This window comes from Gymnogyps californianus, chromosome 1 (assembly GCF_018139145.2).
Source record: "Gymnogyps californianus isolate 813 chromosome 1, ASM1813914v2, whole genome shotgun sequence".
NCBI lineage: Eukaryota > Metazoa > Chordata > Aves > Accipitriformes > Cathartidae > Gymnogyps > Gymnogyps californianus.
This window is the reverse complement of record NC_059471.1, coordinates 24043183-24070176: the sequence shown is the minus strand read 5'-3', so window position 1 is coordinate 24070176 and position 26994 is coordinate 24043183. Positions and strand designations below refer to the sequence as shown.

At 40.1% G+C, this 26994-nt stretch overlaps 1 protein-coding gene across 3 annotated transcripts; it reads left to right on the top strand.

Annotated features, from left to right (window-relative positions):
- The first annotated feature begins 1014 nt into the window (after window positions 1-1014).
- Window positions 1015-24952, top strand: HSPH1 (heat shock protein family H (Hsp110) member 1). Of its 3 annotated transcripts, XM_050904753.1 has the most exons (19): window positions 1015-1186; window positions 2175-2232; window positions 5524-5664; window positions 7461-7583; window positions 8798-8897; window positions 12019-12152; window positions 12656-12900; window positions 13823-14051; window positions 14998-15104; window positions 16443-16576; window positions 18817-19022; window positions 19814-19945; window positions 20700-20837; window positions 21261-21386; window positions 21928-22035; window positions 22132-22251; window positions 23430-23591; window positions 24094-24244; window positions 24504-24952. In XM_050904753.1, exons 1-19 carry the CDS (start codon window positions 1080-1082, stop codon window positions 24530-24532), a joined length of 2550 nt encoding a protein of 849 aa, XP_050760710.1. In that variant the 5' UTR covers window positions 1015-1079; the 3' UTR covers window positions 24533-24952. The 3 variants fall into 3 exon arrangements, with proteins under 3 accessions (XP_050760710.1, XP_050760700.1, XP_050760718.1); XM_050904743.1 differs by having other exon boundaries at window positions 24094-24952; XM_050904761.1 differs by lacking the exon at window positions 19814-19945 and having other exon boundaries at window positions 24094-24952.
- Window positions 24953-26994: the final 2042 nt, after the last annotated feature.

Here is a 26994-nt window from a genome sequence, read left to right as displayed (position 1 = left end):
GACTCTACAGAGAGGTTTCCCACTGTATTAGAGGAGTAAGGATATTGTCACAGATAGCTGCTTATCTTCCGTTCTCCTACACATATAGGCTCAGCAAAATACAAGTTCCTTGAACACTAGAGCTGAGTAACACACTCGGACAGCAGAGCACCGCTGCACATCACCTGCGTCCCAACAGCTTCCTCACACAGCCCCTGCCACCGTGCTCCCTTCGTGGTTGGCTGGCCCTGCGGCCTCTGGGCCGCTCCACCCAGGCCGCCATGGCTGAAGCCCTTCCGCCCCGCCACCCCCGGCTAGACCCAGGCTCGTTCCGCCCCGCCGCCGGCAAAGCAGACGCCGCAGTACGCGTACCGCCATCTGCAGCACTACAACGAGGCCTCAGCACCCGCACAGTCGCTCCCCCCCCCCCCAACACTTTTTTCGTCAGAGAGCAACAGCAGAGCTCTCCGCACGGCCCCCGCTCTCCGGCAACCCCCGGGCGGGGGTAAAACCCCACCGCCACCTCAGGAGCGCCAAACCGAAGAGCAAAGGGGAGGCGGCGAGCAGAGGCGCTGCGAAAAGAAGACGAGGTAACCAGGGGAGCGCGCTGAGGACGCAGCGCCAGCGCTCACTGCCCGCCGCGCGGAGAAGCCGTTTAACTGCCACCAGCAGGCGGGCGCGAGACACCCCCTGCCCGCGCTTCCCGCCCCTTCCCGCCTGGCCCCGCCCCCGCCCCGCCGGCTCTGACACCGGCCGGCGCATCCCCGCCCCGCCTCCTCCCCTCGCGGAGTCGGCGGCGTCCGCGGTCGCCATGAGAACGGCCCGCGTCACCGGGCCCCGGCGCCGCTGATTGGCAGGAATTGTTCGAGAACGCCGCCGAAAGCGGAAGCGGAAGCCGCACGTGGAGCCGGTGAGTGGTTGCCGCAGTTTCTGGAAACTTCGTCTCATTGTCATATTTAAAGCGGCGGTGCCGGCTCCCCTCCCCTCCCGCCTGCGCACGGAACTGCCGCGCGCGCGCGGGGCACCGGGGCCGGCGGCGGCGGCAGCAGCGCCGGGATCGAGCCGGGGCAGGGTGGGGGCCTCCCCCTGGCGGCGGGGCCATGGCCGTGGTGGGCTTTGACCTGGGCTTCCAGAGCTGCTACATCGCCGTGGCGCGGGCCGGCGGCATCGAGACCGTCGCCAACGAGTTCAGCGACCGGTGCACGCCGTGAGTGAGGAGGCGCGGGGCGGGGGGGAAGGGGGGAGGCAGGCAGGAGCCGGTCAGTGGCCGGCGGAGGGTCCGCGCTGGAAGGTGCTGGAAGCTTCTAGGCGGGTGGGGTGGAGGGGTGTCCGCTGTGTGGGGCCAGCGCGGCCCCCGGCACTCGCCGCCTCCTCACGGGCCCCCGAGAGGCTGCGGGAGAGCGCGGGGTGGGCGCGGGGGGCAAGCGCATGGCGGCGGGGAGGCGTAGGGCCGGGCGGCGTTCCGCTGCGTGCCCCTGTATCCTCCCCCGCCCCGAGACGGGGCCGGAGCGTATCCTGCGGGCACTGGCTTGGAAATGGAGGGCAGCCCGCGGTGGGGAGGCTTCTCGGCTAATTGTGCGGCAGGCTGGGAAAGCCGGCGGTTGCGAGGTGAATCCCCGTCTGGGCAGCCTGGTTTAAATGGGACACGGGGACAACTCTTTCTCTCTTTCTCTCTTTCTCTCTTTCTCTCTTTCTCTCTTTCTCTCTTTCTCTCTTTCTCTCTTTCTCTCTTTCTCTCTTTCTCTCTTTCTCTCTTTCTCTCTTTCTCTCTTTCTCTCTTTCTCTCTTTCTCTCTTTCTCTCTCTCTGTGGTCGGGTGGACTCTTATAACTGCCCCAGAACAGTTCTCCTTTAGTCTCAGGTCAGATATAGAAAGCCTCAGGCTCAAAGCAGGAGTTAGTTGTAAAGTTGTGAGCAGCTAAACACGGATGGGCAGGAGGTAGTCTGGATGTGAGCTCGTAATTGTGATCATCGTGTTTAACTGTTTGGGTAAACCGTTGTGGAAAGTCCTGGATTCGAGCCAAGACTTTAAGATGGATAGGAGTCTTATTGTAGTGTTTTACCGCAAGCTGGAAGAATAGCACTTCAACAGACAGACTTTGGTGTTTTAGTTGCAATTATAGAAAATGTGTCCATGACAGTCCTCAGCTGCGTTTATTGTCAGTACTGGGTTAATTAGCATGTTGTTCTTTTCAGATCGGTGGTTTCGTTTGGATCCAAAAACAGAGCTATTGGTGTGTCGGCTAAAAACCAGGTAGGTGTTTCCTGGCATTTGTACCTAACAGTAAATCGGCCAGTGCAAACTGTTACGGTACCAGTGAGTAAAGAGAGTTGGCTCACTGTAGTTAAAACCAAACAACTTCATTTTCCTGTCAAGCCTTTTATTTTGGAAATGCTGCACTGTGCTGCCATGCTTCCTTCAGAGAAATGCAGGATGTTTTTGCTAGAATGTTACTGCTCTCTTTTTCATTAATGGTAATATTTTCCAGTTGAACATATTCCTTTTCTGACAACTTAAGGTCATCGGGTTTCTTTTCTTAATGGTTGTATGTAGGATTTTCCTTGCACTTGAAGGAAAACATTTTAAATGCTGTGTATAGTTTCTTAAAATTAGATGCAAAAGGAGGGTCTTGGCTCAGATTCCTAAAGCTATTTAGGTACCTTACTACCTTTGTTTTCACTGAAAGGTAGATGCCTGTGTTTTTGAAGGTGTAAGTCCTTAGGGGTTTTTTTAATTGAGGTGCTCTCTAAAAGATTGAATGTGTCTTTCATTAAGGTAGTATTTTCAATTTAGAAGGTGAGCTTAATTCTGACAAATCTTAGAATAACTACATGTAATGTTTAAGTAAATCCTTAGGTATTGTAGGTTGTTATATAACTGCTGCCAGTGGGGACTAAGCGTGCAGCCTCTGCTGGCCTGTGCGGATCTCTCATGTAGTAAAAGGACTGCAGTGGGTTTCCATGGAGAGAGAGCACTAAAGGAGACTCTTTCCCACTGTAGTAGCTCCCGTCTTAATTTTGAACAGCCAAGGAAGTATGAATAGGTTACATGTTCACAAGCACGCATATACTTTCAGTTACAGGTTAACATTGGGAGTAATGAAGTAAATACATATGTTTGTGTTTTTTCCTTAAATTTCATTTTAGTGTTGCTTTTGTTTATTTGACTGCTTCCACTGTTTCAAGTCGGAAACTAGTATGCTTCATCAGTGTGCAGAAATGACTTGTTACTGAAAACAGCAAGTGGTCTGAGTCCTGTGTACTCTTGAGTGTGTTTCAGTATTGTTAGATTATTCCAGTAAATGCTGTTGAAAATGTGAAGTAAGCTGAAAGTGAAGTAAATTCTCTCTCAAATTGCGTTTAAAAGCATATATTTGCAGCAATGAACACCTGTGACTTCAGCTGCCTTCAGACTGATCTTTATGTTACTATATTGACTCTTTCATGCTTACTTGTCTTAGCAGTTGAAACTAAATATTTTTGCCAGAAGAAAATAATGTGATACTTAAATGCTCTGAAATCTTTTATCATTTTATTTCTCTTGCTGTAAGTGGTCCAGTTTGGCTGACCACCTGAGATGTAAATTGTGTTTCTTGACATGGACAACCGAGAGTTATATTTTCAGTGTCCTAGGGTGTAGTAGCTACTTAAATCACAGAGTAAAACGAGTCCTTTCATTTGAATGAGTTTCTTAATTCAAAAAAAAACAAAACCACAAAAAGCCGAACCCCCCCCCCCCCCCCCCCAAAAAACCCACAAAACAAAAGAAAAAAACCCTGTTTTTTGACTGGTGCCTTCAACAATGTGATCATGTGTGAGAGCTTGTAATACTCAGAGGTGCTCTCTTACTTTAACACTTGAGGAGCTGCTGTTGGAGCGAATTTTCAGAGCATTTCTGTTTCCTTTAGGTAAGTCTGGTAGCATTGGAAATGAGAGCAGTATGTTAGTTAACAGACCGTAATTCTCAGCTTTTACTTGTGACTAAGCAGGAAGATACTAAAGCATGCTACAGACCTAATGGCATACAATGACTCTAAAAATATCTTAAGATTGTTCTCTTAGAAAAGTCTCTGAGGTTAATTCTAAATTAGGCTATAAAAGCTACCAGAGTGTTTGTGCTTTTCTGCCCACTGCATGGTAATAATTTTTGCTTCTATGTTCTTCAGCAATACAGCTGTGAATTACATAGCATTCAAGTACTGTGAAATTACGGCTACACAAATAAATGAAACCATGCTGGGAAACGATCTTGGACACAGGAACCTAAATACTCTGTTGCATTAAAGTACTGGAATAGTTCCTGTCATGATTTTTGGCCTGTACTAGCTCCTGCTCTTACTAATAGTTGCTGAGCACTGTTGGGCGATTAGAATAAACCAAGGATGATTCTCAGCAGGGAATTCGGGTGTGACATCTTTTTCTCCACATGCACGCAGCTTTCTGAAAGTTACTGTTTAACAGTATGGGTATGGCCTGCTTCTTTGTCAGGGAGCTTTTCTGTTGGAGAACTGTCACAGTTGCATAGTTTTCTAATATAAGATGTAGCTCAGATTTTTCAATTCCATGACAGAAAATTTTGCATGCAATAAGAAAATGATGCTTTCCTTTGAGGGCAGTGAATGCTAGAAATCATCCTCAGTATGCTTGTCATTTGAGTTATTATCATGCAATCTGTTGGTGCCTGCCTAAATCTATTCTGGTGAGAACAACGCACTTTTATACTTTCTCTCCAATAGAATATGATTCATTCTGCTCTGAGATACTTGCAGTATCTCTTTTAGGCTGGTCTAGTTGTCTAATTTCTGTTCTGCATTGCATTCCTGATAAAGAATGCTTCTCTAGGTCAGTTGGTTCTGTGGGAAGCTTGCACTGTAGTTTAGCATATACTTTAAGCTGACATTGTTACCAAAATAGCCTCATGTTTCTTGCTGTTGTCTATGCACTATATCCTTCTTTGGTCTGGTGCAAGAATTTGAGTGGCTGCTAGGTGAACATGAACAGGGAAATGACATGGTTTAGAAGTTGCTCGGGGGAAAAAAAGTCAGTATTTAAATGTATGGGGATACTTACAGTAACTTAGTAACTGTAAAGACAGTTGTTTGCACTTAATGGGATTTAAAGTCAACAGCTGGAGGCGAGGTGGCTGGGATTGGAGTGCTGGTTTACAAGCATTGCAACTGCTTGTGAAGATGGCTCCTATCTCTAATTGTTTGAATTCTGTCTAAATTAGGTGACTAAAGTAGTAGGCACTATAGATCCTGTTATTGCTCACCTGATTGCTTCAAGGTTTTAGAGATACTTGTATAATCCTTATAATACTTAATGTATAATGGTCTGTAAGTATCTATGTCCCTGACTCATATCAGCTCATTACTCCAGAAGATTATATAAAGTACCAGATAGTAATTACAGATGTTACAGAAACAGATGTGACGAGTGGGCAGTTGTCTTAAAACTTGACTGATGCTTGGGGGCATACAGAACAGCACTGAACACTGCAGGCTGATTAAGAGTGGATTTCTAAATATCCTGTATTTCTTTACAGCAAATTACTCATGCCCGCAACACAGTGTCTAACTTCAAGAGATTCCATGGCCGTGCATTTAATGATCCTTTTGTTCAGAAGGAGAAAGAAAAGTTGAGCTATGATTTGGTTCCTATGAAGAATGGTGGAGTTGGAGTAAAGGTAAGCTTGCAGTGTATCTTTTTGGGTTTTATAGCTAAATTTAAAAGTTTACATTTCAGCACCTAGTCATGAAAATACAGGTTTCATTTAATTACCCTAAAGGTTTTCTTTAACCTTTCTGTTAAAGAAGAGCTCTTGTATGAATAGACAGCGTCATCTTTAAATAGTGGATGTTAACTATTAAATAGAGGTTCATTTGCAAGTAATTGCTGAAATGTGAGCTTCCCTGTTGGCAAATTGCACATCCAGCTCAAACATCCTGGCAAAAAAATGCTAAGGTAATTACGAGGTCATGTGGTTTTACTTCAAAGTATTAACCTTTCTGTCAGTCTTGTGTGGAATGCATTGCAACAGTCTAATTATGTGGTTACAAATTCCTTATAAAGTAGTAGGAACTCTTCTTTAGAGTAATTGCTATAAATGAGTGACACTTCTGTCTTTAGTGGACTGCCTGGTATAAGTTACTTGTAACAGATGTTCAAAACCAGTTTGTACCACATTGCAGGTTTGACTCTTGCTTACGTTTCAAGGAGTTTGCTGATACAATGTCAGCTTTTCCTAGAATAGGTGCAGTTAATAACATTAAATTACATTTACAGAAGTCTATAAAAATAATGATAATGAAACCTTGCTGGCATAACAGACAATGCTGCTTCACTAATGAAGACCCTAGCTTAGGGATGTGCATTTAGTTTGCTGCTTTTCTCCATACCTTGAACTGGTGCCTCAAAACTTCAGTATAGATCAGGCCTAGGTAATGAATAGATTACAGAAGAGATCATACATTAGAAAGAATTCTGATTGGAAGAGTAGTCGAGTTTTACAAAAGAGGACATGCTTTTTCTTACGCTGTTTGTGACTTGTGAGGTTAACAGATAAATTCAGACAGAAATTAATGTTTTCCTTTAATTACAGTATGTGTAGGAGTCTTTTACTGTATGAGAAAGTCTAGTATTGGGAGAACAGTGCTACTTGGTATTTCTTTTTTGTTCTCAGGCTGCTTGGAGAACAAATTATTATTTTTTCTATTTAACTGTGGTTAAAAAGTTTTGAGAATTGCTTCAGTAAGTAACATTCAGTAAGACTGGGATGTTTAGAGAATAATTTTTCTATTAAAATTGAAATGCTTAATTTTTTCCCAAATTGGACTGATGTGAATAAAAGGCAAGTGCTATTTTCAAGAATCAATTGTAACATGTTCCTTCACTTCATCATTGCTTCTTATTCTATTACACAGAAAAATGGTGATTCAAGAATAATTTCTTGGTAAGGGAGCAACAAATAAACTTTTTGTAGAGCTTCATCTTAAGCTTTTAGTTGTTTTATGTGCATAGGTGAACTGTTGTTGTGCAGTTCTTCCTTTCAGAGACTCTTCACGTATTTGAGCAGAAGCATGACAATGTCAGGGGAAAATAGCAAGTAATTCTGGACTTTTTTGCAGTTGGCAGTAGTTTGAAAAGTGATGGCTATTTTTACTTTTTTGGCACAATGCTGTGTGACCATGTCTAGCTTTAGTCACGTTTTAGACTTGTGTCACTTTTTAAATCACTTCCTAGCCATTTTCCTCATCTATAGAGTTAATACGGTTCTTGATTAAGTCTGTGAAAATGGAATTACTGCGTCTGTAGACACTCAACTGGGAAATTAAATTGTAAAGTGAAGTTCTATAATGAAATAATTAAGCATGTCATGATTGATAGAGTATTAGTCAGCAGTGTATCAAAAAACATTAAATACAAGTAATTTTCCCCCCCAGTTGAAATAATGGAATTATTTTACCTATTTCTTCTATCCAGGTCATGTACATGGATGAGGAGCATATCTTCAGTGTGGAACAGATTTCAGCTATGTTACTGACTAAATTAAAGGAGACTGCAGAGAGTAACCTGAAAAAGCCAGTAACGGACTGTGTTATTTCTGTAAGTAATTGTAGTGCACAGGAACATTATGTCTTTTAACTTCAGCTATTGAGGACATTTTGTTTCTGTTTGTGTAGAATGAAAAAGAACACTGCATAAGTACTTACAAAGGGATTAATCCTAACTAGCTTTAGAGCTTTTGACTTAAAGAAATCCCAGGGCTGCTTCCGTATTCCAGACCCTGACCCACTTCATGAACTCATTCTCTTGGAGACGTCTGAGCTTTCGGACTCGGAACACTTCTGGGATCCAGCTATATACCCTTCTGCTGCAGCTTGTTTCCATGACTAAGTGCACTAATTACTCATTAAAGACACCTTTTTTTATCAAAGTTTGCCCTATGGCAGCTGAAAACCTTAGTTTCTGACCTGTTTATGTTCATCCTCTCAGTAAGTTTGGTTTTTTTTCCAATTTATGACTGCACAGAAAATGACTTCAGATAAAGAACAGTCATTCCATTGCAAAGCCTGAGTATAAAATAACATCTGCATCTCTGTTCTCGATGACTCTCTGAACAAGTCTGTCTCAGTTGCATCTAGGAATATTTAGTTCTGTTATTATTAGAAGAGTTTGTTCTCCAGTCGATACCTGGAAAGTTAGTGTCTTCTAATGATGTAATTTCTGTCCCCAAGGACATCAGAGGTCACTGTCCAACACCAATACTAGTGATCTGTAGCAAATTTTCAACAACATATTCCTCCAGAATCTCTTAACACTTCTTGCCCAAAGTAATTTTGGCCAAACCAGATTCTCTTTATTCATTATCCCTTATTTCTTTGCATCTCTCACATCTGTAATATTGCTGTAGGTTTTTTCCCTCTCTATTTTCTTGGACAGGAATACATCTACTAATTCTGATTAAGGTTATTCCATGTCTGTCTCCATAATACCCAGTTTCATATTTTGCACCAGTAATTCAGGTTCCTAGCATTTGTATACAAATAACTTTGTATTCACAAACAACTCATTTGTTTCTTGCTAGTGTGTTCTCATGTAAACTAGCTGATGCTCGTTTAATTCCATATCAGTTTGATTGAACAGAATATTTGAAGTCTTGATTCGGTACAGTAGTTCCATGTTAAAAGACTTGCAGTGAGCAAGTGTATTCCTCAAAGGGGAGGAATAGATAAAATTTTTAAATGAATACTTTCAAATAAACAGTGTGATGTCTCATTTCCAGAAAATAATTTCCCATTCTCACCTGCTTTCTTCAGGTTCCATCATTTTTCACAGATGCTGAAAGGAGGTCCCTTCTGGATGCAGCTCAGATTGTTGGATTAAATTGTCTTAGATTAATGAATGACATGACAGCAGGTAAGCAAGCTGAAGCACTTTCTGCAAATGAAAGGTGTGATAGAGGGTGCATTTAGTTACTCTAAGAAACAGGGCTGACTTGAACAATCAGACATGACACATAAACGTTCTAAAAACTTGTTGCTCTTCTCTTGATTTACAGTCTTTCATTTTAATGTGTTCTGTGTGAAGGGGTAGAACAAATGAAGCTTTAGTGATAGTTATCTCCCTGAGTACTTATTTAGGAGTCACCATATGTGCCTGGACTACATGTCCATTTAGTTTACTGTCCAGATTTCATGGAAGAAACCTTATGATGCACAGTTGCAGGATTTAGGCACTCTTACAAGGAAGTTCCTTGATGAAGCATCAACACTTAGTAATTTCCAAGGCTTTTGTCAGTATAATTGTGCATTTAAAACATGCACACACGCACACAAAAGGCAATTAATGTCCTTTGCTAATCTGTTCAGAACTCTAAAAACACATTGGCAGAACCAAGAGTTTATTTGATCTTTCTGAAAACAAGCATTCTTACCCTGTCTTCCTGTATTTTTCTGTTTGCGTTTGAGAAAGCATTTGTTCCATGTTTTTAAATGGCATAATAACTAGCACTTCTTTACTAGGGGAAGGGTTGGGAATTAGAGGTCTGTACCAGAAGAGAATTACTTTTCTGTTCCTACTGCCCACATTAGTTAGATAAGTAGGGAAGAGTTTACTTTGGGAGAATGTACCATGTGAGCATGTCTGGGTGCACACCAGCTGGATTCATGCTTTAGAATTTTGTGGGGTTTTTTTAAGGAGTAAAGCAATCTTAAATATGCATTGATGGACTGGTATCTTAAAATGTTTTTCCAGAATCAGTTTCAGATGAATGTCTACATGGTAATGTATAGGATTTCTAGTAAACGTAGTTGTTTCATCAGTATTATGATCTTTACATTGAACACTATGTATTTGCACTTAATGAAGAGCAAATCTGACAGTATCATTGCAAAAGCCATAGGTGCATGTTTCTGTCATCTAGCTTTAGCTTAATTCTTTGTTTATATAGCAAAGAGTGCTATAGAGAATGTGTGGTAGTGTGAATTCTTGAGCTGGGTAAGTGTGGACCCCACAGTAGGTACACTTTGTCCCATGCGTCTGGATTTTTCAGAGTTACAGGGCTCGTACATCTCTAGGGTGACTGTGAAGAGAGGAGGAGGAAGTACAACTATCCAACCCTCTATTTTTAACCTTCAAATTCCATTTTCAAAATGTTTGTGAAGAAACTTTGTATCCATAAAGAAAAAAAAGTTAGTTTAGCACTCAAAAAAAAAAAAAAGGTGTTTTCCAACCTTAGCAGTCAAAAAAGAGTACCTTTCCAACCCCTTTCTGTATTGAAGCAAAAGTAATCCTTCACAACTGATTCAGAGATGACCTTTCATGATGCGGTGATACAAGCCAACTAAAGGCCTTGCAAGAAAAGGCAGTCACTTCCTCTTTGTTTGTTTGGCAGAACACATCAGGCCAGTCTTTGGCCATGCAAGAACCTTGAGAGCTCTTCGGGACTTCTTAGCAAGGATCTTTGGAAGCTTTGCCATTGGGATGAACAGTCCCCAGAAAAGCAGATAGTTCTTTCATCCCCTTAGCAGCACCTGCAGCCTTTCTTTACTGTGTAGCACATAGCATTTCTAATTTTCTTTTCTTTACATTGCAAGGCTAATTAGTACTATCTAAGCTTTTCTAATATTTTAAATGTAAGAATCTTTGATTGTATCTTTGGGAAAGGGGTCCTGAGGTATAGTAGGGCAGAAAAGAAAAATTGTTTAATTTTTTTAATGAAAGGCAAATTCTGCTGTGATTTATCAAGTTTTGTTCATAAATTTATTTTTAGCTTGGAAACAAGGGCAATGTGTTCAGTCTCCTCAGAAATACAAATGTTATGTGAATGAACAGACTAATACACAATTTCAGTCAAAACTAGATCTCAAGGATATAACATACATTTTGTGAAATAGAGTTTCTCTTTGTAATTAACCACTTCTTAATGACTGCTTGTGGGAGGGGTTGATGAGTGCTGGTATTGGGTTTTTATAGACCCCAAAGAATCCACACAGATGAGAATGAGTGCACCAGCTGCAGGGGAACTTTATTAGACATCAGAATCCATAAATCTCAAGTCTCTGATCAGTGGGAAACTTGGCTGTCCTTGTTCCTGATGATCTGGAACTACTGCTTTTGATGTGAGAGAGGGAGTCGGTGTCCCTTTCTCCTAAAGTGAAAGAATGTCAGTGTGACTATAAAACATTGCTCTTCAGAGCATGTATTCCTGGCCTTCCTTACCACCTTCTCTAATGCTCTAGTTCTCTTGCCTTATAATCTGTATAGTACTCTGGCTGATATCTTCATCTTGGGATTTTTTCATCACACGCAAATGTACATTCTTGCACATTCTATCTCATGCCAAAATCTCAGCCTTTCCTAGGTAACCATGTAGCCAAGATGCACTAGGGTTTTATTTATCTTCAGTTACTGCATCAGCCTCTTGCCTACCTTTGACACCGCTCTCCATCCAGAATGAATGCTGCTGCAAAACTGTGTTCTGTCCTTCGACGACTTCATCCTGTGTTTACATGCCCCACTGGCTTATGTTTTACACTTTTGATGCACTTCACAAACTGTCCCTGCCTGATATTCTGTACAGACCGAGATTCTTCCCTTTTGCAGCCTCTGCTGACCATTTATACCATTCTGAGACAAAACCTTTGTGCCTGGGAGATACTCCTTGTAAATACAAAACTGGGTTTGGGTTTTGTTGTAAAGATGCTCTGTGGTTTTGATTACTATGTAAAGCAAAAAAATGAGTTGTTAATAAACAGATCAAAGTAGAAAACCCCCGAACAGGGTTGTTGCTTCCTAGTTTTGTGTGCTTGAACACTTAGGGTATATACATGACTGAGGAAGGATGTTTTGCTTCTCAGATCCTACAACATATGTTAATGGAATAAAGCTTCCATGTAGGTAAGACCTTGCATAGGTGTATGCCTGGATTTGTCTTGCTGCTCTTGATCCTATAGCTTAATACTCACAGGGATGTGATGGCATGCAGCTGGAGACTCACTAGAGATTGCATTGATAATATCTGACACTTGTTTTGCAGTGGCTCTGAATTATGGAATTTATAAACAAGACCTTCCAGCTCCTGAAGAGAAGCCACGGATAGTTGTGTTTGTTGATATGGGACATTCTGCATTTCAAGTATCAGCCTGTGCATTCAACAAGAGTAAACTAAAGGTAGTAAGATTAAATTAAAATAAAAGGGTTTATGAGACATTAGAATCAAACAGCCTGTAAACCTGCCTTGTTTTTAAAATTCTGAAATAATTTAATGCGTGGGAAGTGGCAACGAGTCAAAAGGTGAAGATTTTTATCAGTGTCCTTCACTTCATTAGGATGGTTTCAAATAGAGGCTGTAAATTCCTTGCAATACACCAATGTAAGATATACAGTACAACTGCTATCATTTAGTTTGTTTTATCTAAATGAATGTATGTGTGGATTAAAATTGTGAATTCTTAGGATTGTCACCTAGTTATTTAGTCTTACTTTCACTGTAAAAGTGAAGAGCAGTTTTTGGCTGATGTGGTTGATTGAAGTACTTAAGCCTGTGCATTGGAAGATAGGCTGACTTGTCCCTAACCTTTTTTTGAAGCAAAGGCTTGCTGATATTGGAAGACTGCTATTCCATTTGATTTTTACTGAGCGTAAGACTAAATAATTGTGTTCTTTCAAACCAGGTACTTGGCACAGCATTTGACCCTTTCCTAGGTGGAAGAAACTTTGATGGAAAGCTAGTAGATTACTTCTGTGCAGAAATAAAATCAAAGTACAAACTGGATCCAAAAGCAAAAGTTCGTGCTCTTCTTCGTCTGTATCAAGAATGTGAGAAACTGAAGAAACTAATGAGTTCAAATAGCACAGACATTCCCCTCAATATTGAGTGTTTCATGAATGATACTGATGTATCTGGAAAAATGAACAGGTGAGTTCTGTACAAGAGAGGCAGTTGCTTTGGTGGCCGTATTTCTTAAACAAGTGTTTCTTTCCATGTTTACAAGAAACTTACTGTGCTAAAATTAAGCACGAGTGCTGAATAGCTGTGGCATTTTTGTAATGCTAGAGTAACTAAGGCTGTGAAATGTAACATTCAGCTACCTGAGCAATGTTTCAGTGTAATAGCGCATGCATAAGAAGCTTGGATTCTTTTTGTCGAATGACACATTCTTAAAACCATGGATTGATGCATGCAAACCAGACCCAGGGGGGTTAGCTGCATATTTAGGCCTTCTGCTTATTTTAGGTAACCTAAATCCCATAGTGCTCTTAAGATAGCAACAATTGAAGCTTTGTTCCTTTTTTCTGTTCTTACTGTACTGTGGGTATTGACAGGGAAATGGAGGACAGAAACAGTGCTTATGGGGATGACTTGATTATGGCCCGAGTGTAAATCAAGTCTGTCTCTGTCTGTCTGTCTCTCTCTTGCACACATACAGGCACAACTTAATTTGTAGTCACCATTAGTCCTGTAACTACTGCCAAGAGAGTGGTGGGGTTTTTTTCTTCCCTCCCGTATTTAGGCAACAGTTTTTCATTGTAAAGGAAGTATCAGTGTTTTCTGTATTTTTATATGTAACCTCTGCTGAGAGGTAAATATATAGCACCTGCCCAAACAATACATTCATCTTATTTAACTACATTGATAGCAGCATAGGAAAATCTGTAAGCAGCTGTTCATGTACTACCTTGTCTATGGTTGTCACTTCAGCCTACTCACAGGGGTTTAGCTTTAAGTCTCTTTTCAGTGTAGTTAACAAACCTGGTCAGCATCAGTTTGGAAACAAGAACACCAGGAAATCTTAGTGGTGGGACAGGCATTCTTTGGTTAATTCCATTTCTTTCCTTAGGTCACAGTTTGAAGAATTGTGTGCTGACCTGCTGCAAAGGATAGAGATGCCTCTGCTTTCATTAATGGAACAAACACAACTGAAAGTGGAAGATGTAACTGCTGTAGAGATTGTGGGAGGAGCAACCCGCATTCCTGCTGTCAAAGAGAGGATTGCTAAATTCTTTGGCAAGGATGTCAGTACAACACTGAATGCCGATGAAGCCATAGCTAGGGGCTGTGCTCTGCAGGTATAGTACTGGCAACACTTGATAAACTTACAAGTTACATTTCTTGAGAGCAATTCTGTGAAGAATTAGCCAAGCAGTTATGAGAAATGGCAGAAGGGGTCCATTTTAAAGTATGCAAGGGTACATACATGTTCACTGGGTCTCTTTATGGGACTATGCTGTTTAAAAGGTCCAGAGCACTCCTCTGTGGTGCAGTACTTTACTGAAAGTGCTGATGCTGGGTGTATTCTGTAAGCAGTCCACTCTTCTCTCCAAAAGAACAGGATCTAGGGATCTTTAATGAGAAAAATTTAAGTTGCTGTCAAGCTGAAGGAAGAGATATTTTTAATCAATAAAGTGTATGAGAAGGGTCAGCGGAGAGCCCAAAACGCTGCAAGTTTGCGTTTTCTGGTATCCAACTTTTCATCAATGTGAAAAAGACTTTTATTTTCTCTCCTCCCTCTTTTTACCATTTCCAACTCGTGAACTATATTTTACAAGCAAACAACTCATTCTGCCTTCTTTCTTTTGTCCTTTACTTATTCTGTAATTTCACCCTCTCTTCTTTGACTTGTTTCTTCACCCCCTCTCACTAATTGCTTTCCATCACTAGGAATCAGTTGTCTCCAGGCAAAGAAGCAGGACCTGTAAGATAAACACCACTTCTCTTAAGACTAATGCAGCACTCCCATTCTTTGCAGTCCTGGTATTTGTTTAGACTGTTACCTTTTTTCACAAGCTACAGTAAGAATAAGGCTAAGTCCCGCTAACCCAAAGAGTATAAACACTCCTGTATGAGATTTCTCATTTTTTTATCGTACTCCATTGAAATCAAGCAATTTGCCTAGCTCTGTTTTAGTAAAGTCAACACAGTTCTCTTTTTCTTGTTTAAAGATGTTTAGCTGTCTTGGGCGTGGGTGGAGTAGAGCAGTTAACCAACTTTAATGCATGTCTGTTTTTTGTTTAGTGTGCAATTCTTTCTCCAGCTTTTAAAGTGAGAGAATTCTCTGTGACGGATGCTACACCATTCCCAATATCTCTGTTGTGGAACACAGAAGCAGAGGACACTGAAGGGTAGGTAGCTCAAACTACAGTTCTGTGAAGCTTTTGGCCTTCATAATTCAAGCATAATGTTCTTGGTTGCATTTAAATTAGGATCTTGGCACTCTGATGCAGAAAACCTATAGGCCATGTACCAGAGATGGTTGACAGTGGAGATTGTGTAAAGGCATGCATTGAAATTTTAACCATAACTCCTCATATGTTAAAAAATAAAGATTAAAAAAAATTGTGATTGAATGAGCTACCAACCAATATCTTGTCTTGAATTTCCCTTATCCAGTTGTCAGGTTTTGGAATACAAAATGAACAACTGCTGGATCCCGATCCCACTTTCCTTTCTGGCTTTTTTACTCAAGGTGTTCCTAATACCTATCTGGATTCTTGTTTTAGTAGGAACATTATGCGCTATGTAAATACTGGGAGCTTACATGGATGCTGTTTGGTTGAAAAAAGATTTAACTCTTAGGGTTTTGTAAGAGAAATTTCTTGCAGTTGCGGTGTCTTAAGACTCTGACCTCTCTGCTATTAACTATGCCATGCCTGTGGGTAATGCAGTTGCTGTCTAGGATGTAAAGAGGTCTGAGTTTAACTTCTGGGAAGTTTAGACTTCTAGAGGGACCTGTTCATACCTTTCTCATTTTTTGTAATTCAGCCTTTTCTTTTTTGTCTGTCTCCTGTGGAGATGCAGAACCTAATTGTTCTGTCACGTGCTTCTGAGAGCAACCTGTGGGTTCACATTCTAGGTGAAGCTCTTATTTTCTCACATTTAGGTTATTAGATGAGATCCTTCCATCGTTAGGAGACAAAACTTAGTTGGAAATTGGAATCAGACTGGCATAATAGCGGACAGACCCTAGAGGAAGAACATAAAATAAAGCTGGTTGTCTTTCTGTCTTATCAAGGAATGAATAATAGTCTGGTGTCAGGGTTCTCAACTGAGCCACAAAGTAAATGAGTAAGGAATTAACAGGGCTATAATTAGCCTTTTGAGGCTAACTGAGGAAGGGTGCAAATTATGATTTTGATTATGCTATTCAAAGCTCAGGATAATGTCTTTGCAGGAAACAAATTTTGGAGGTCTGCTGATAGTCTGTCACTGAATTGCCACCTACGTCTAAGCTTACTTGCTTCTGAGACTCAAAATCAGTGGAATAGGACAATTTCCAATTACAGTACACAACGATAATTTTTTTTTCCTTACAGTACAGTAGCGAAGTATCTTTCTTGGAATTGTTCAGAAGGCTAAATGTGTCAAAACATGGTGATGTTTCTCTGAAGAGTTCTGACCCTAGATCAAAGCCTTTCAGCTCAAATACTCTGCTAAAAGTGATGTTTTTCCCTTAATTGTAGGGTTCATGAGGTCTTCAGCAGAAATCATGCAGCACCTTTCTCCAAGGTTCTTACGTTCTATAGGAAAGGTCCATTTGAGTTAGAAGCTTTTTATTCTGATCCTAATGGAGTCCCATATCCCGAGTCAAAAATTGGTAAGTAATTGTGCTGGAAATGGTGTTGTCTCACACTGTTTGGTCTTAAATCAGTTCTGTAACTGTGTTGTGTTACAGTATGGTTATATGATGTATATATTTAGTTTTTTGTGTCTGAAGGACTCAATTTTCAACTCTCCCATTCCACAGGTAACTGAATTTGGATTTTTTTATTTTTCTAGCTTTTAATGTTGCTTCAGTCCAATGAAGAAATGAGGGGAAACTATAGCCGAATGCCCAAGACTAGAATGGGGCTATCTCTGCAAAAGATAACTTTTTAACTTTTTTAATCTTCTTTTCTGCTTATCACTGAAGCAAGCTAGGAATACTTGAAAAATATCTCCTGCATATAAAAAACTTAAACATGTCTTGAGTAACTAGTTGTGTTTTCCTGTACTTTCTGGGTTTGACATATTGCTGAGTTAGTTTTAATCAAGGCAGCCTGAAATAGTGGCAGCTACAAGACTGCAGTATTGATTTGAATTGTCTAGGTAACGTTTATAGGCAGCTCTTTCATCCTTTTTGACAAATTACAACACTGACAGTGTTGACACTTAAAGAGTTTACAATGTGGTTAGTTAGAAAAAGATTGTGATGGTAAAGACAGGCCAATTAAATAATTGCTCTTGAGTTCTAAGCATGCAATTAATGTTGTATGTTTGCTTGTAAAATTAAGATAAAGCTATTACTAGTTGTCAAGTAATTGCTTGGTTTTGTTAGAAAGCTCAACAGTTAGAAAGCTGAACTTTTTTTTCCCAGTGGTAGAAGAAATGAGAAATCTTGGTTAAGGATTTGACAATACAACTGTCCTGTTGGTTAACAATGCACTTAAAATACAGCATCAGCAGAATGGTAGTGTTAAAGATAAGCTTTATAAATATTCTTAAAATGGGTGGGAGAATATATAGGGCAAAACCATCTCCATCTGATTTACCAATATTTCAGCTAAAATGTAATGGACTACAAAGTTACCAAAAACTATTACCCTGACAGGAAACATCAGTTATTTTCTCTACTTCGAAGCAAATTATGTGGTGGTTTCACTGAGAGTCACAAAGTTCAAATACCATATGTCTTAGAAACCAGCGCAATATTTTGTAGTTACAGAAACAGTAGACTTCCTTTCATGTTAACTCTTAGCGTAAAGGCTGATAGTGGGATTTGTGAGAGTTCAGTTTATATGGCTTTAACAAATGAGAAGATGTTTAACTGCTGTTCTGCAAACTAGTAAGAACAGAACTGAAAATCAGACTGGTTTCAGCTCACTCACTGATTAACTCTTTGCTCAGAACAGAATTGTTAGTAGTCCTAATGGGCGAGTCAGTAGTTCTGATGAGACCTGATGAGACTACCAAAAAGGAGGACAGGTCACAACTCCAGTATTATTGGATTTGCAGGAGAAGGGGGATTACATTCTTTAGCCTGCAAAGTAAGCAGGTAAAAGCTTGTATGCTTGTGGTTTAGATCTATTGATGAAGGAATGGTGGGTGTGAGCATGCGTATACCCAGCCTGTGATGAAACCAGTGAACTTATATAGCTGCAAAGTACAAGTATTATAATCTCCAGGTTACTGTTTTGGTGAGACACCTATAACCATGTAGTAGGCAGGAAAAATATGTGTGCTCTTAATGTCAAGGTGATCTGATTCTTCATTTACTGTTAAACTAGTTGTCTGTCTGTTTTAGTTTCACAATGCTTGTTTCAAGTATTACAGGAGTTACAAAACAGTTACATTCTGCCCTGGAGTAAAAGGTAATGGCAGACTTACGTGGGTGTTAGAAGCTGAAAAGAACGCTTCTAGAAATACTGTTTCTATGATGGGCAGTAACTTGAATTAAAAAGACATACCACTTAACATTGGCATTAGACTAACTCTTTGTGTAGTTTTCTTTCATCCCACTATAGCATCACAGATAGCACAAGTAAAGGGGACTGAGCTTTTGCTTTTTGTGTTTACTCTGTATTGTGGCAGGAGAACCTAGCCTAGATGATGAAAATAAGCATTCTACCTTTTGATTTGTAAGGTAAAGTTGGTTGAAAAGCAGCATACGTTTTTGGTTTGTGGTTTGTTTTTTTTTTTTTGTAGTATTCATTTCATTTTGGGGACCATGAGATTGGCACAGAGAATTCATCAAATATTTAGAAAATGTGTCCTCTGTGAAAAAGGGAGGCGTTTTCCTGGCTCTGTAATATTACCTATTTAATTCCACTGTATGAGTATTGATTCTTTTGGTTTTAGGTAGGTATGTTATCCAGAATGTGGCAGCCCAGAAAGATGGAGAGAAGTCTAAAGTCAAAGTGAAAGTCCGTGTCAATACTCATGGCATTTTCAGTGTGTCCACTGCGTCTATGGTAGAACCAGTTAAAAGTGAAGAGAGTGAAGATGTCAGTGTTGAGACTGAAGTAGAATCTCAGGACCAGAGGTCTATTGAAAACTCAAGTGATGTAAGTTGACTTTTCTTGTGTGTGAATGTCCTTACTGATGAAAGTGTGTTCTGCTGTCACTCTGGAAGAAAAATGCATCCTAAGGAAGGAATATGAGGTTAATTGAGATGTGCATAGCTGTCAGGAAATATAATGTCTTTATAAGAACAGGAGAAAAATTGTGCTATCTTGAAAGTGTGGATTTCAAAATCAACTATTGGGCAAAGTGCCAAATAGCAGCAGGTGCGTTGCTTGAGGCTGGGGTTGCTTACAGCTGCCATAGTTATCAGACTGTTCCAAATAGGAAAACTTGGTTTGGATCCATGCTCTCTGTGTTAAAAGGATTTGTGTGTAATCCTTTGTATTAGTGAAGTTTTTTGAAACTTCTTGTGAAAGGGAAAGCTGGGTTGTTTTCTACAGCATTGAAGGGGAGGGGAACACTGGGGAATAATGCAGCATTGTTATGGTATACTTGATGTTTTAATAGTTTTCTGAGGGGGGGGGAAAACCTAAAAGCTATGACTCAATAAATTAAAAGCCACTTTCTGTAAGAGAAAGTGGTAGCATGCGCACACACGCACGCGAGTATTATGCTGCAAGCCTGGCACTGGTAGCATTTTGACTAAGTCCTTCTGAACTTGCACCTGGTCTGTATCTCCGTTAGTTAAAGCGTGTGTGTTTCTGCGTGTGCACAGAATGCTTTGTAGGGCACTTTGTACAGTATGTGCGTCAGAAGTGAAGTGCCCTATAACTTTTATTACATACAAGTGCACATGCCTTCTACATCCTTTGTGCCTGGGCTTTCATTTCAGAAAAATATCCAGCAAGAGAACAGTGAGGCTGGAACACAGTCCCAGGTACAAACTGATGGTCAGCAAACGTCACAGTCTCCCCCTTCATCAGAACCTCCCTCTGAAGAAAACAAAATCCCAGATGTCAAGAAAGTGAGTGACCCTTTAACTCTGTTGAAAATGTTATGCTTTATAATGGTGGCTTTTTAAATGGTAACATATTTCAGGAAAAAGTAAGGAACTTGGTGCTTGGAACCTTTTTCATTTTTATACCTTTCCTATTGTGAAAAATAACATATGTATCTCGTGATGATTTTCGTACACAGTTTGCAAAAGAATTCTTGCAATAAGTCTCTCTACTGCTTCCTTGTCTTTATGCAGTGTTGTACAGCTAATTTGTTTGGGTTGCAGACATTTCAATTTGTTTAACAGCTGTTAGAGGCCAAGCTTATTAGGCCTCCTGAGAGAAGTTGGGAGTAGGAATTCATAAACCTAAGAGGAAATAATCTATGTGAAAAACATACGCCTGCATGATATTGCTAGTAGTTTGCTCTTTCATCTTTATAAGATGAAAAATGTTTTGGGTTAAAATATTACCACTGTCAGCATCACTAGTGAAGTGCTAAGCTACAGATGGGCACTTCTGGAAAACCTGCAAATACACCATATATCTGAGAAACGTCCTTCCTGTAGCTCAGTGCTTACTGCCCATGAAATAGACTGTAAGGAGACTAGGATAGGAGGTGGAATCCCTGAAAGGAAAGTGCCTCACAAGTGTATTTTGAAGATTCTGAAAGAACACAGAAAATCTCTGCATGTTCTTCCTGTGAATGTTTCTTCTGTCATAGTGCTACTTCATCAGAAGGAAGTCAGGAAAATTATCTTATTTTTATTCTCTCCAACTCAGACAAATGAGAAGAAAGGTGATCAGCCCCCAGAAGCTAAAAAACCCAAGATAAAAGTGAAGAATGTGGAACTACCTATTGAAGCTAACTTGGTTTGGCAGTTAGGAAAAGATCTCCTCAATATGTATATTGAAACAGAGGTGAGTTGGTGTGGTTTAGACTGCTTTCTTGATTGCAGTTCTTAACCATTTGTCTGCTTTTTAACCAACGTCTGATCTTCTACTGTAACCCTGGAGTGCGGACTGAAATAATTTACAGTGAGCTAATATACAGTCCAACTGTAACACATAACTGACAAATGTTAATTGGAAAGATTGAGGTGTTTATGGCAATAGTATCAGGGCACTGATCCATGGAATGACATCACAGATTGGTTCAAGCTGTTGTAATCTAGAGAAGTGCAACCCACTTCTTCAGGTGAGTCCACTGCGCAGCAATGAATTCCAACAGTTACGTGAGCCAAGGCCTCTGGGAGATTACTGTGTTTTACAGGAGCTGTGCTTTGTAGAATGTTGTTTGAACTTATGTATTTTTTAATTAAAATATTTTCTGTGGTTATACAGGGAAAGATGATTATGCAAGATAAACTGGAGAAAGAAAGAAATGATGCAAAGAATGCAGTGGAGGAATATGTGTATGAGTTCAGGGACAAGTTGTCTGGACCATATGAAAAGTTTGTTTGTGAAAAGGTAGGTTACGGTTTCAGGAGCTTCTCTGAAAATACTGATACCAAATATCTATTTTGTATTCCTTGGTCAAGCTTTCTCATAGCCACCCTGGAAATGACTGAAAATGGTAACTATTTTGAATGATGGCTTGGACTGATCCAGAATTAGGTTCAGGCTTAGCAAATAGTACGTATCCCTGAAAATAAGTTTTGTCACAAATGGAGCAAAATTTTGTTTCCAAATAAAGTTGGTGACTAGAAGGGGAAGCTGTGTTGCTGTATCCATAACCAAAAATATGAATTAAAGCCTCACCCCAAGCATTGGCCTAATCAAGGACAAAAGGCTATAAATGGTGTCTACATTGTAGATACGTGTGTTTCTCAGTTCAGAAGCTGGTGTGGTTTAAGTGACTTAATTAGGCAAAAGGTGCAGTAGAAATGTAATTTTTATGCAGGAGGCTAAGAATTAATGTGTGTATTTACCAGTGTCTTGTTACTGCAATACAAACACTGTCAATTGGTGCATATTTTGATGTTTGACACGTTGAATTATATTGACACAGGACCTGCAGGGATTCTCTGCACTCCTAACAGAGACAGAAGGCTGGCTGTATGAAGAAGGTGAGGATGAAGCTAAGCAAGTGTACGTAGACAAATTAGAGGACTTAAAGGTAGGTCTGTTAGTATGCCCAAAATGCAAAATTTCCAAAATATCACACAAAAGAATGTTAATGAATCACATAACGCATGGGAATTGCTTTTTCTAGAAATTAGGTACTCCAATTGAAATGCGCTATCAAGAAGCAGAAGAACGACCAAAGCTGTTAGAAGAATTGGGACACAGGCTCCAGTATTATGCTACAATAGCTGGGGAATTCAGGAATAAAGTAAGTGGCCACAAAGTACCTTTCTTTTTACCACATAGTGTTTCACGGAGGCTCACCAGCTGGCAGAGGCTTCAAATTCACTGTCAGATGAGCTGCAATCTACTGTTATATAGGTCACAAATTTAACACTGCAAATGTTTCCCAGTACTCAAAAAATCTTGCACAGTGTGTCATGTCTTCAGTTGCTTGATACTTCTGGATGTTTTCAGGCCAAAAAGGACATTCTTATAAAGAGTTGAGGGTTAGACTGCGGTCTGATTCTTGACCTTTTAAAAGCTAATCTGACTTTTTTAGAAGTGTGCTGCTCTTCTGGTTCTTTGGGGAACAAGGATTGTGCCATGGTGAGAAGCATTAGTGTAAAAGCTACTCAGGATAAACTAAAACATCCAGCTTTATATATGGGTGTTTGGGAGTTTTTTTGCCATTGGTATTTGAAGATTACTTTCTTGATAAGCATTCCTGCCTTTGAAAATTTACTTCTTGAGTTTCAGTTTAATGAGTTTTAATAGGGCAGCACACAACACTCAGTTTGAGATTGAGATTTGCATCAGAAACAATTATGTCCTCACAGCTATAGATTACAAAATTGTCATTATTAAGCGAAGTCATTCAATAGTATTACACAGTCTTGAAATAACTAGCATCATTGAAAATAATACATTTAAGACTTGAATCTATATTTAGAATTCGTAACTAAAATCATAGGTTGTGTTGCTGGGTAGATCCTTCTCCTGATACCGGTTAATTGTGTAACTGTGGTATTGTAGGGAATGCTCCTAAAGTTGAACAACTCCGATCCTTTCCCTTTCTGTGTACAGCAGAATTGCACTGTCTAAACTACCTTGGGCCTATGTAAGACCCTCCAGGAGGGAGGGGAAGTTTTTTTTATCAGCCCTGTTAAGAACGTTGTATTTTATTGCATGACCTGTTTGTGAAGCCTCTATTCCCTCTGTGAACTAGGTTTCTTCTTTGATTATTGGGCAAAGGAAGCTTTATTTTGACATCTGTATTTCTTGTTGTCTCTTGCCATAACAGATCTGGCTTGTTGCCAACTTCTGTTTATTTTGAAAATCAGTAAAGATTATAAGTTGTAAATAATTGGGACAGTCTTGTTGGCATAACTTTATGACAGTAAACTTGACATTTTTAACTAATAGAAAACGTTTGTATTTGGGCAGGATGAGAAATACATCCATATTGATGAAATGGAAATGATGAAAGTAGAGAAGTGTGTTAGTGAAGTGGTAGAGTGGATGAATAATGCTGTGACTGCACAGGCTAAGAAGAGCTTAGATCAGGATCCGGCTGTGCATTCAAGTGAAATTAAGGCAAAGCTACAGGTGAGTACCATAAGAAAATAATTTTGGAGGCCGGCGCTAAAGCAAGACTGATATCTGTCCCCCTCCCTCTCCCCCAATTTCATCTTACTGCTCCAGTATTCTTAAAAGGTAGTTAGAAAGTATGGACAGAAGGAGATTCAGTAGAAAGCAGAGGAGCTGTACTATACTGTATACAATTCTGTGGAACTTACTGACATTTTATGTCTTTCAGTCATCTTAAAAACTCAGGTTGTTTTTCAGTGTTACTGGTAGGCACAAAATAGTCTTGAAAAAATCCCATGTGAAATCCAAAATATTAAGTTGAAGAAGTTTGCCCACAAAACTTCAGAAGGTAGACCCGTTAATCTGTTTCAGGGTACAATAAGTACTTGTCAGTTTGGACTCGGGAAACAGATACAGAAGCAAGTTTCAAACAGTCTTTTGGGCACAGGACTCCTCACACTAGTGAAGCTGGTTGGGTCCTAAATATATATTGTGACCACATCTTTTCCCTTTCTTTCAGGAGTTAAACAATGTCTGTGAGCCTGTTGTGACACAACCAAAACCAAAAGTTGACTCTCCTAAGGAAGAAAACCCATTAAATGAACAGAGCGATTATAAAACTGAAGACATGGGAGAAGATGAGAAAAATTCTGAAATGCCTCAACAAAATGGCGAATGTCATCCAAGTGATCAAAATACCATTAGCATGGACTTGGATTAAACCACTGCACTTGCAGCAAGTTATTTCATCCCATGACAGAAGATATTTTTGCTGTCGTATGTGATGGGGGGGTGGGAATGCATTGTTTTGGGAACTATTTATATTTTTTTCTTAAGACTTGTCTGGGATATGTTGTGTTATGGGAGGAAGAATAGTAATAGTGTTGGTCATGACTATCCTAAAAGGAAAATTGCCTTGGTAACTTCCAGATTCCTGTGGAATTGTGAGTTCATACTAAGCTTCTGTGCAGTATTTAACGATTTGCATCACGAAAGATGAAAAGAAGCCCTTGCTCTGAAATATACTGCTCCTTCAAAAGGTTGTAATCGAAACCTTCGTAGGCATTTGTAGATGCCAAGGTAGTTTTCTTTCATCTGGACATCTAATTGGGTATGTCAATAAAAAGCCAGTGTCTGTCCCATTCATAAGGACTTTCCGGAAGAAATCCTTCTGTTCTAGGGTTTTTGATGATTGCAGTCCAAAGCACTTATCTGATAATAAGATGGTGAAATGTGTTAGTAGCATGCAGAAACGCTTACGTTTCATCTGTTGCTAAACAATACATTTTTCATGTGGGGTACATAAAATGAAGGAAATGCTAATTCTGTTAGTGTTATTGTGAAGCTTTTTAATGAGCTTTAAAATAAAGTTCATTTTACTGGTATCTCCTGACTTGTTGGGTTTGGCTGTTTTCAGTACTTCTGGTGTAAGTGTTGCCCTTGTCACTGTTTGTGACAGGCCGTTGCTTTGTGTTCCTGTGCACAAAAGTCGTAAAAAGGCTTAAAACTCACACTTAGCACAGAACAGTTGTGCAGTGAGTTGAGAGTAACTCAGTTGCTTAACAAGTTTCGCCTCTTTCTTTTCTTTGTCCCAAGGGTTGTACACACCTGAAAGAACCTGGAAACTTCACAGATCTTAAGGCATAGGACAAAATTTGTAACACAGAAACCTGTAGCTTAGAGACAATCTGCAGTTCAGAGTAAGATGTTAAAACCTGATTGAATACTTAGGCCAGGCTCTGCTGCCTTTTGTTACAGACTAAACTGAAATGGTAGAATGAGATTTCAGCCCATTCTGCTGAGCAAGTGGCTCTGGTTAGACCTTGGTAAAGGTTTTTAAAAATTAAGAATTCCTGTCAAGTAAACCTCTGTAGTCTGTTGAAGCTTGGTTTTAGGTACTTGGAGCAGGGGAGGATGCTGAAAGAGATTGTTTGTATCCTCTGCTTTAGACATCAAATTGCACTAGGGAATCAGGCACCTGAAATACTGAGGGAAGGATTTTTCTTGGAAGCATATTCCAAAGGGTGTTACCTCTACTGATGCATTGGAGCATAGACCCCATATATAAGCATGTGACACCAGATGCTGGAAGATCAGTGTCACTAAATGCATGGGTTTGGTTTTTTTTTCTAAAGAGTTAGTGTGGCTCCAGCAGTATTTTGTCTGCAACAACAAAACCAAAAGGAGAAAAGAGAAATTAGTCCCACCAGAGCTACTGAAGAGGGAGTACATGTGAGAGGACTGGTGCTTTCTAGGGCCAACTAATCCTACTCATGGCAAGTGTTTTTCTTCTAGTTGGTGCTTCTAGCAGCACCCTAAGTCCTCTCACATTCAGGGGCAGGAGCAGTATTACAGCGTGTGCAGCTTCCCACCGTAGTGCCCAATTTTCTGCACTGACTATAAGCAACTGGATCATCAAAACGCAGATCCCTGTTACTGGCTGCTTTGAGCTGCCTGTTCTTTACCACTGCTGATCCATTAGACAATTGTGTACAGTAGGCAACACTAAGAATACTTTGATTGTTCCCCCATCCTTTTCCTAGAGCTAAGGAATAGGAAGTCAGACCAGACTTCAAAACCGAGTTTGGAGTGTGGAAGAGTAGTTCTGTGTTGGTACTGGTAGAGTGGTAGCATCAAGGGTTAAGTTTTTGTAACAAACTGCTGCTTGCTTAGATTATTGCTGAAATGGAAATGATGGTTCTAGCACCATAAAATACACAAACTTACATTGCAAAATGAGTAGGATGCTGTAGCAGGAAGCTTAGCCTGATCAGAGGAAAACTTTGTAGAGACATTTAAAATAGAATTCTGTCAGAACATCTAGTCCTGGGATCTACAAAAAGAAGCTTTGCTGGCCCTGGAGTGATGGATTGTCATGTGTTCTGTTACCTCTGTAGAAGGTACTGCTCTAATTTTCCTCTAATGAACCTTCATAAAAGAAGTCTGTACTGAGAACAGACAAATCTGGGTGGGTGGGTGGTTTTTTTCCAGATTTCTGGAACATTAACTATTTCATGGCAGCCAATAGTGTGGTAAGCAATTGATCCCTTGTGATTAAGTGGCTTATTTAAATTCTTACAGTGCTTATGGTTTAACCGGGGGGGGGGGGGGGAATGAAAGCAGAAATCAGTGATTCAATTTTTCCTCCTCTCCCCTCCCCCCAATTTAATGAATTTCTTGCTTTCTAATTTACCTTTTACCGGACACATGTGAAAATCATGTGTGTGTGTGTTTCCACTTTGATCTCAGCATCAGTCATAGGGAGGTGAGGATGTTTCCTTCATGCTGCAACATACCAGAAGAACACTCAGCAGTGCAAGGCATAGATTGCTGGCCAGTTTAATCTTACTGGCATGGGGGTGTAGCGGCCTTACTGTGTTACTGACTACATATTGCACAAAGGTTTGAATCTTTTCTTTCT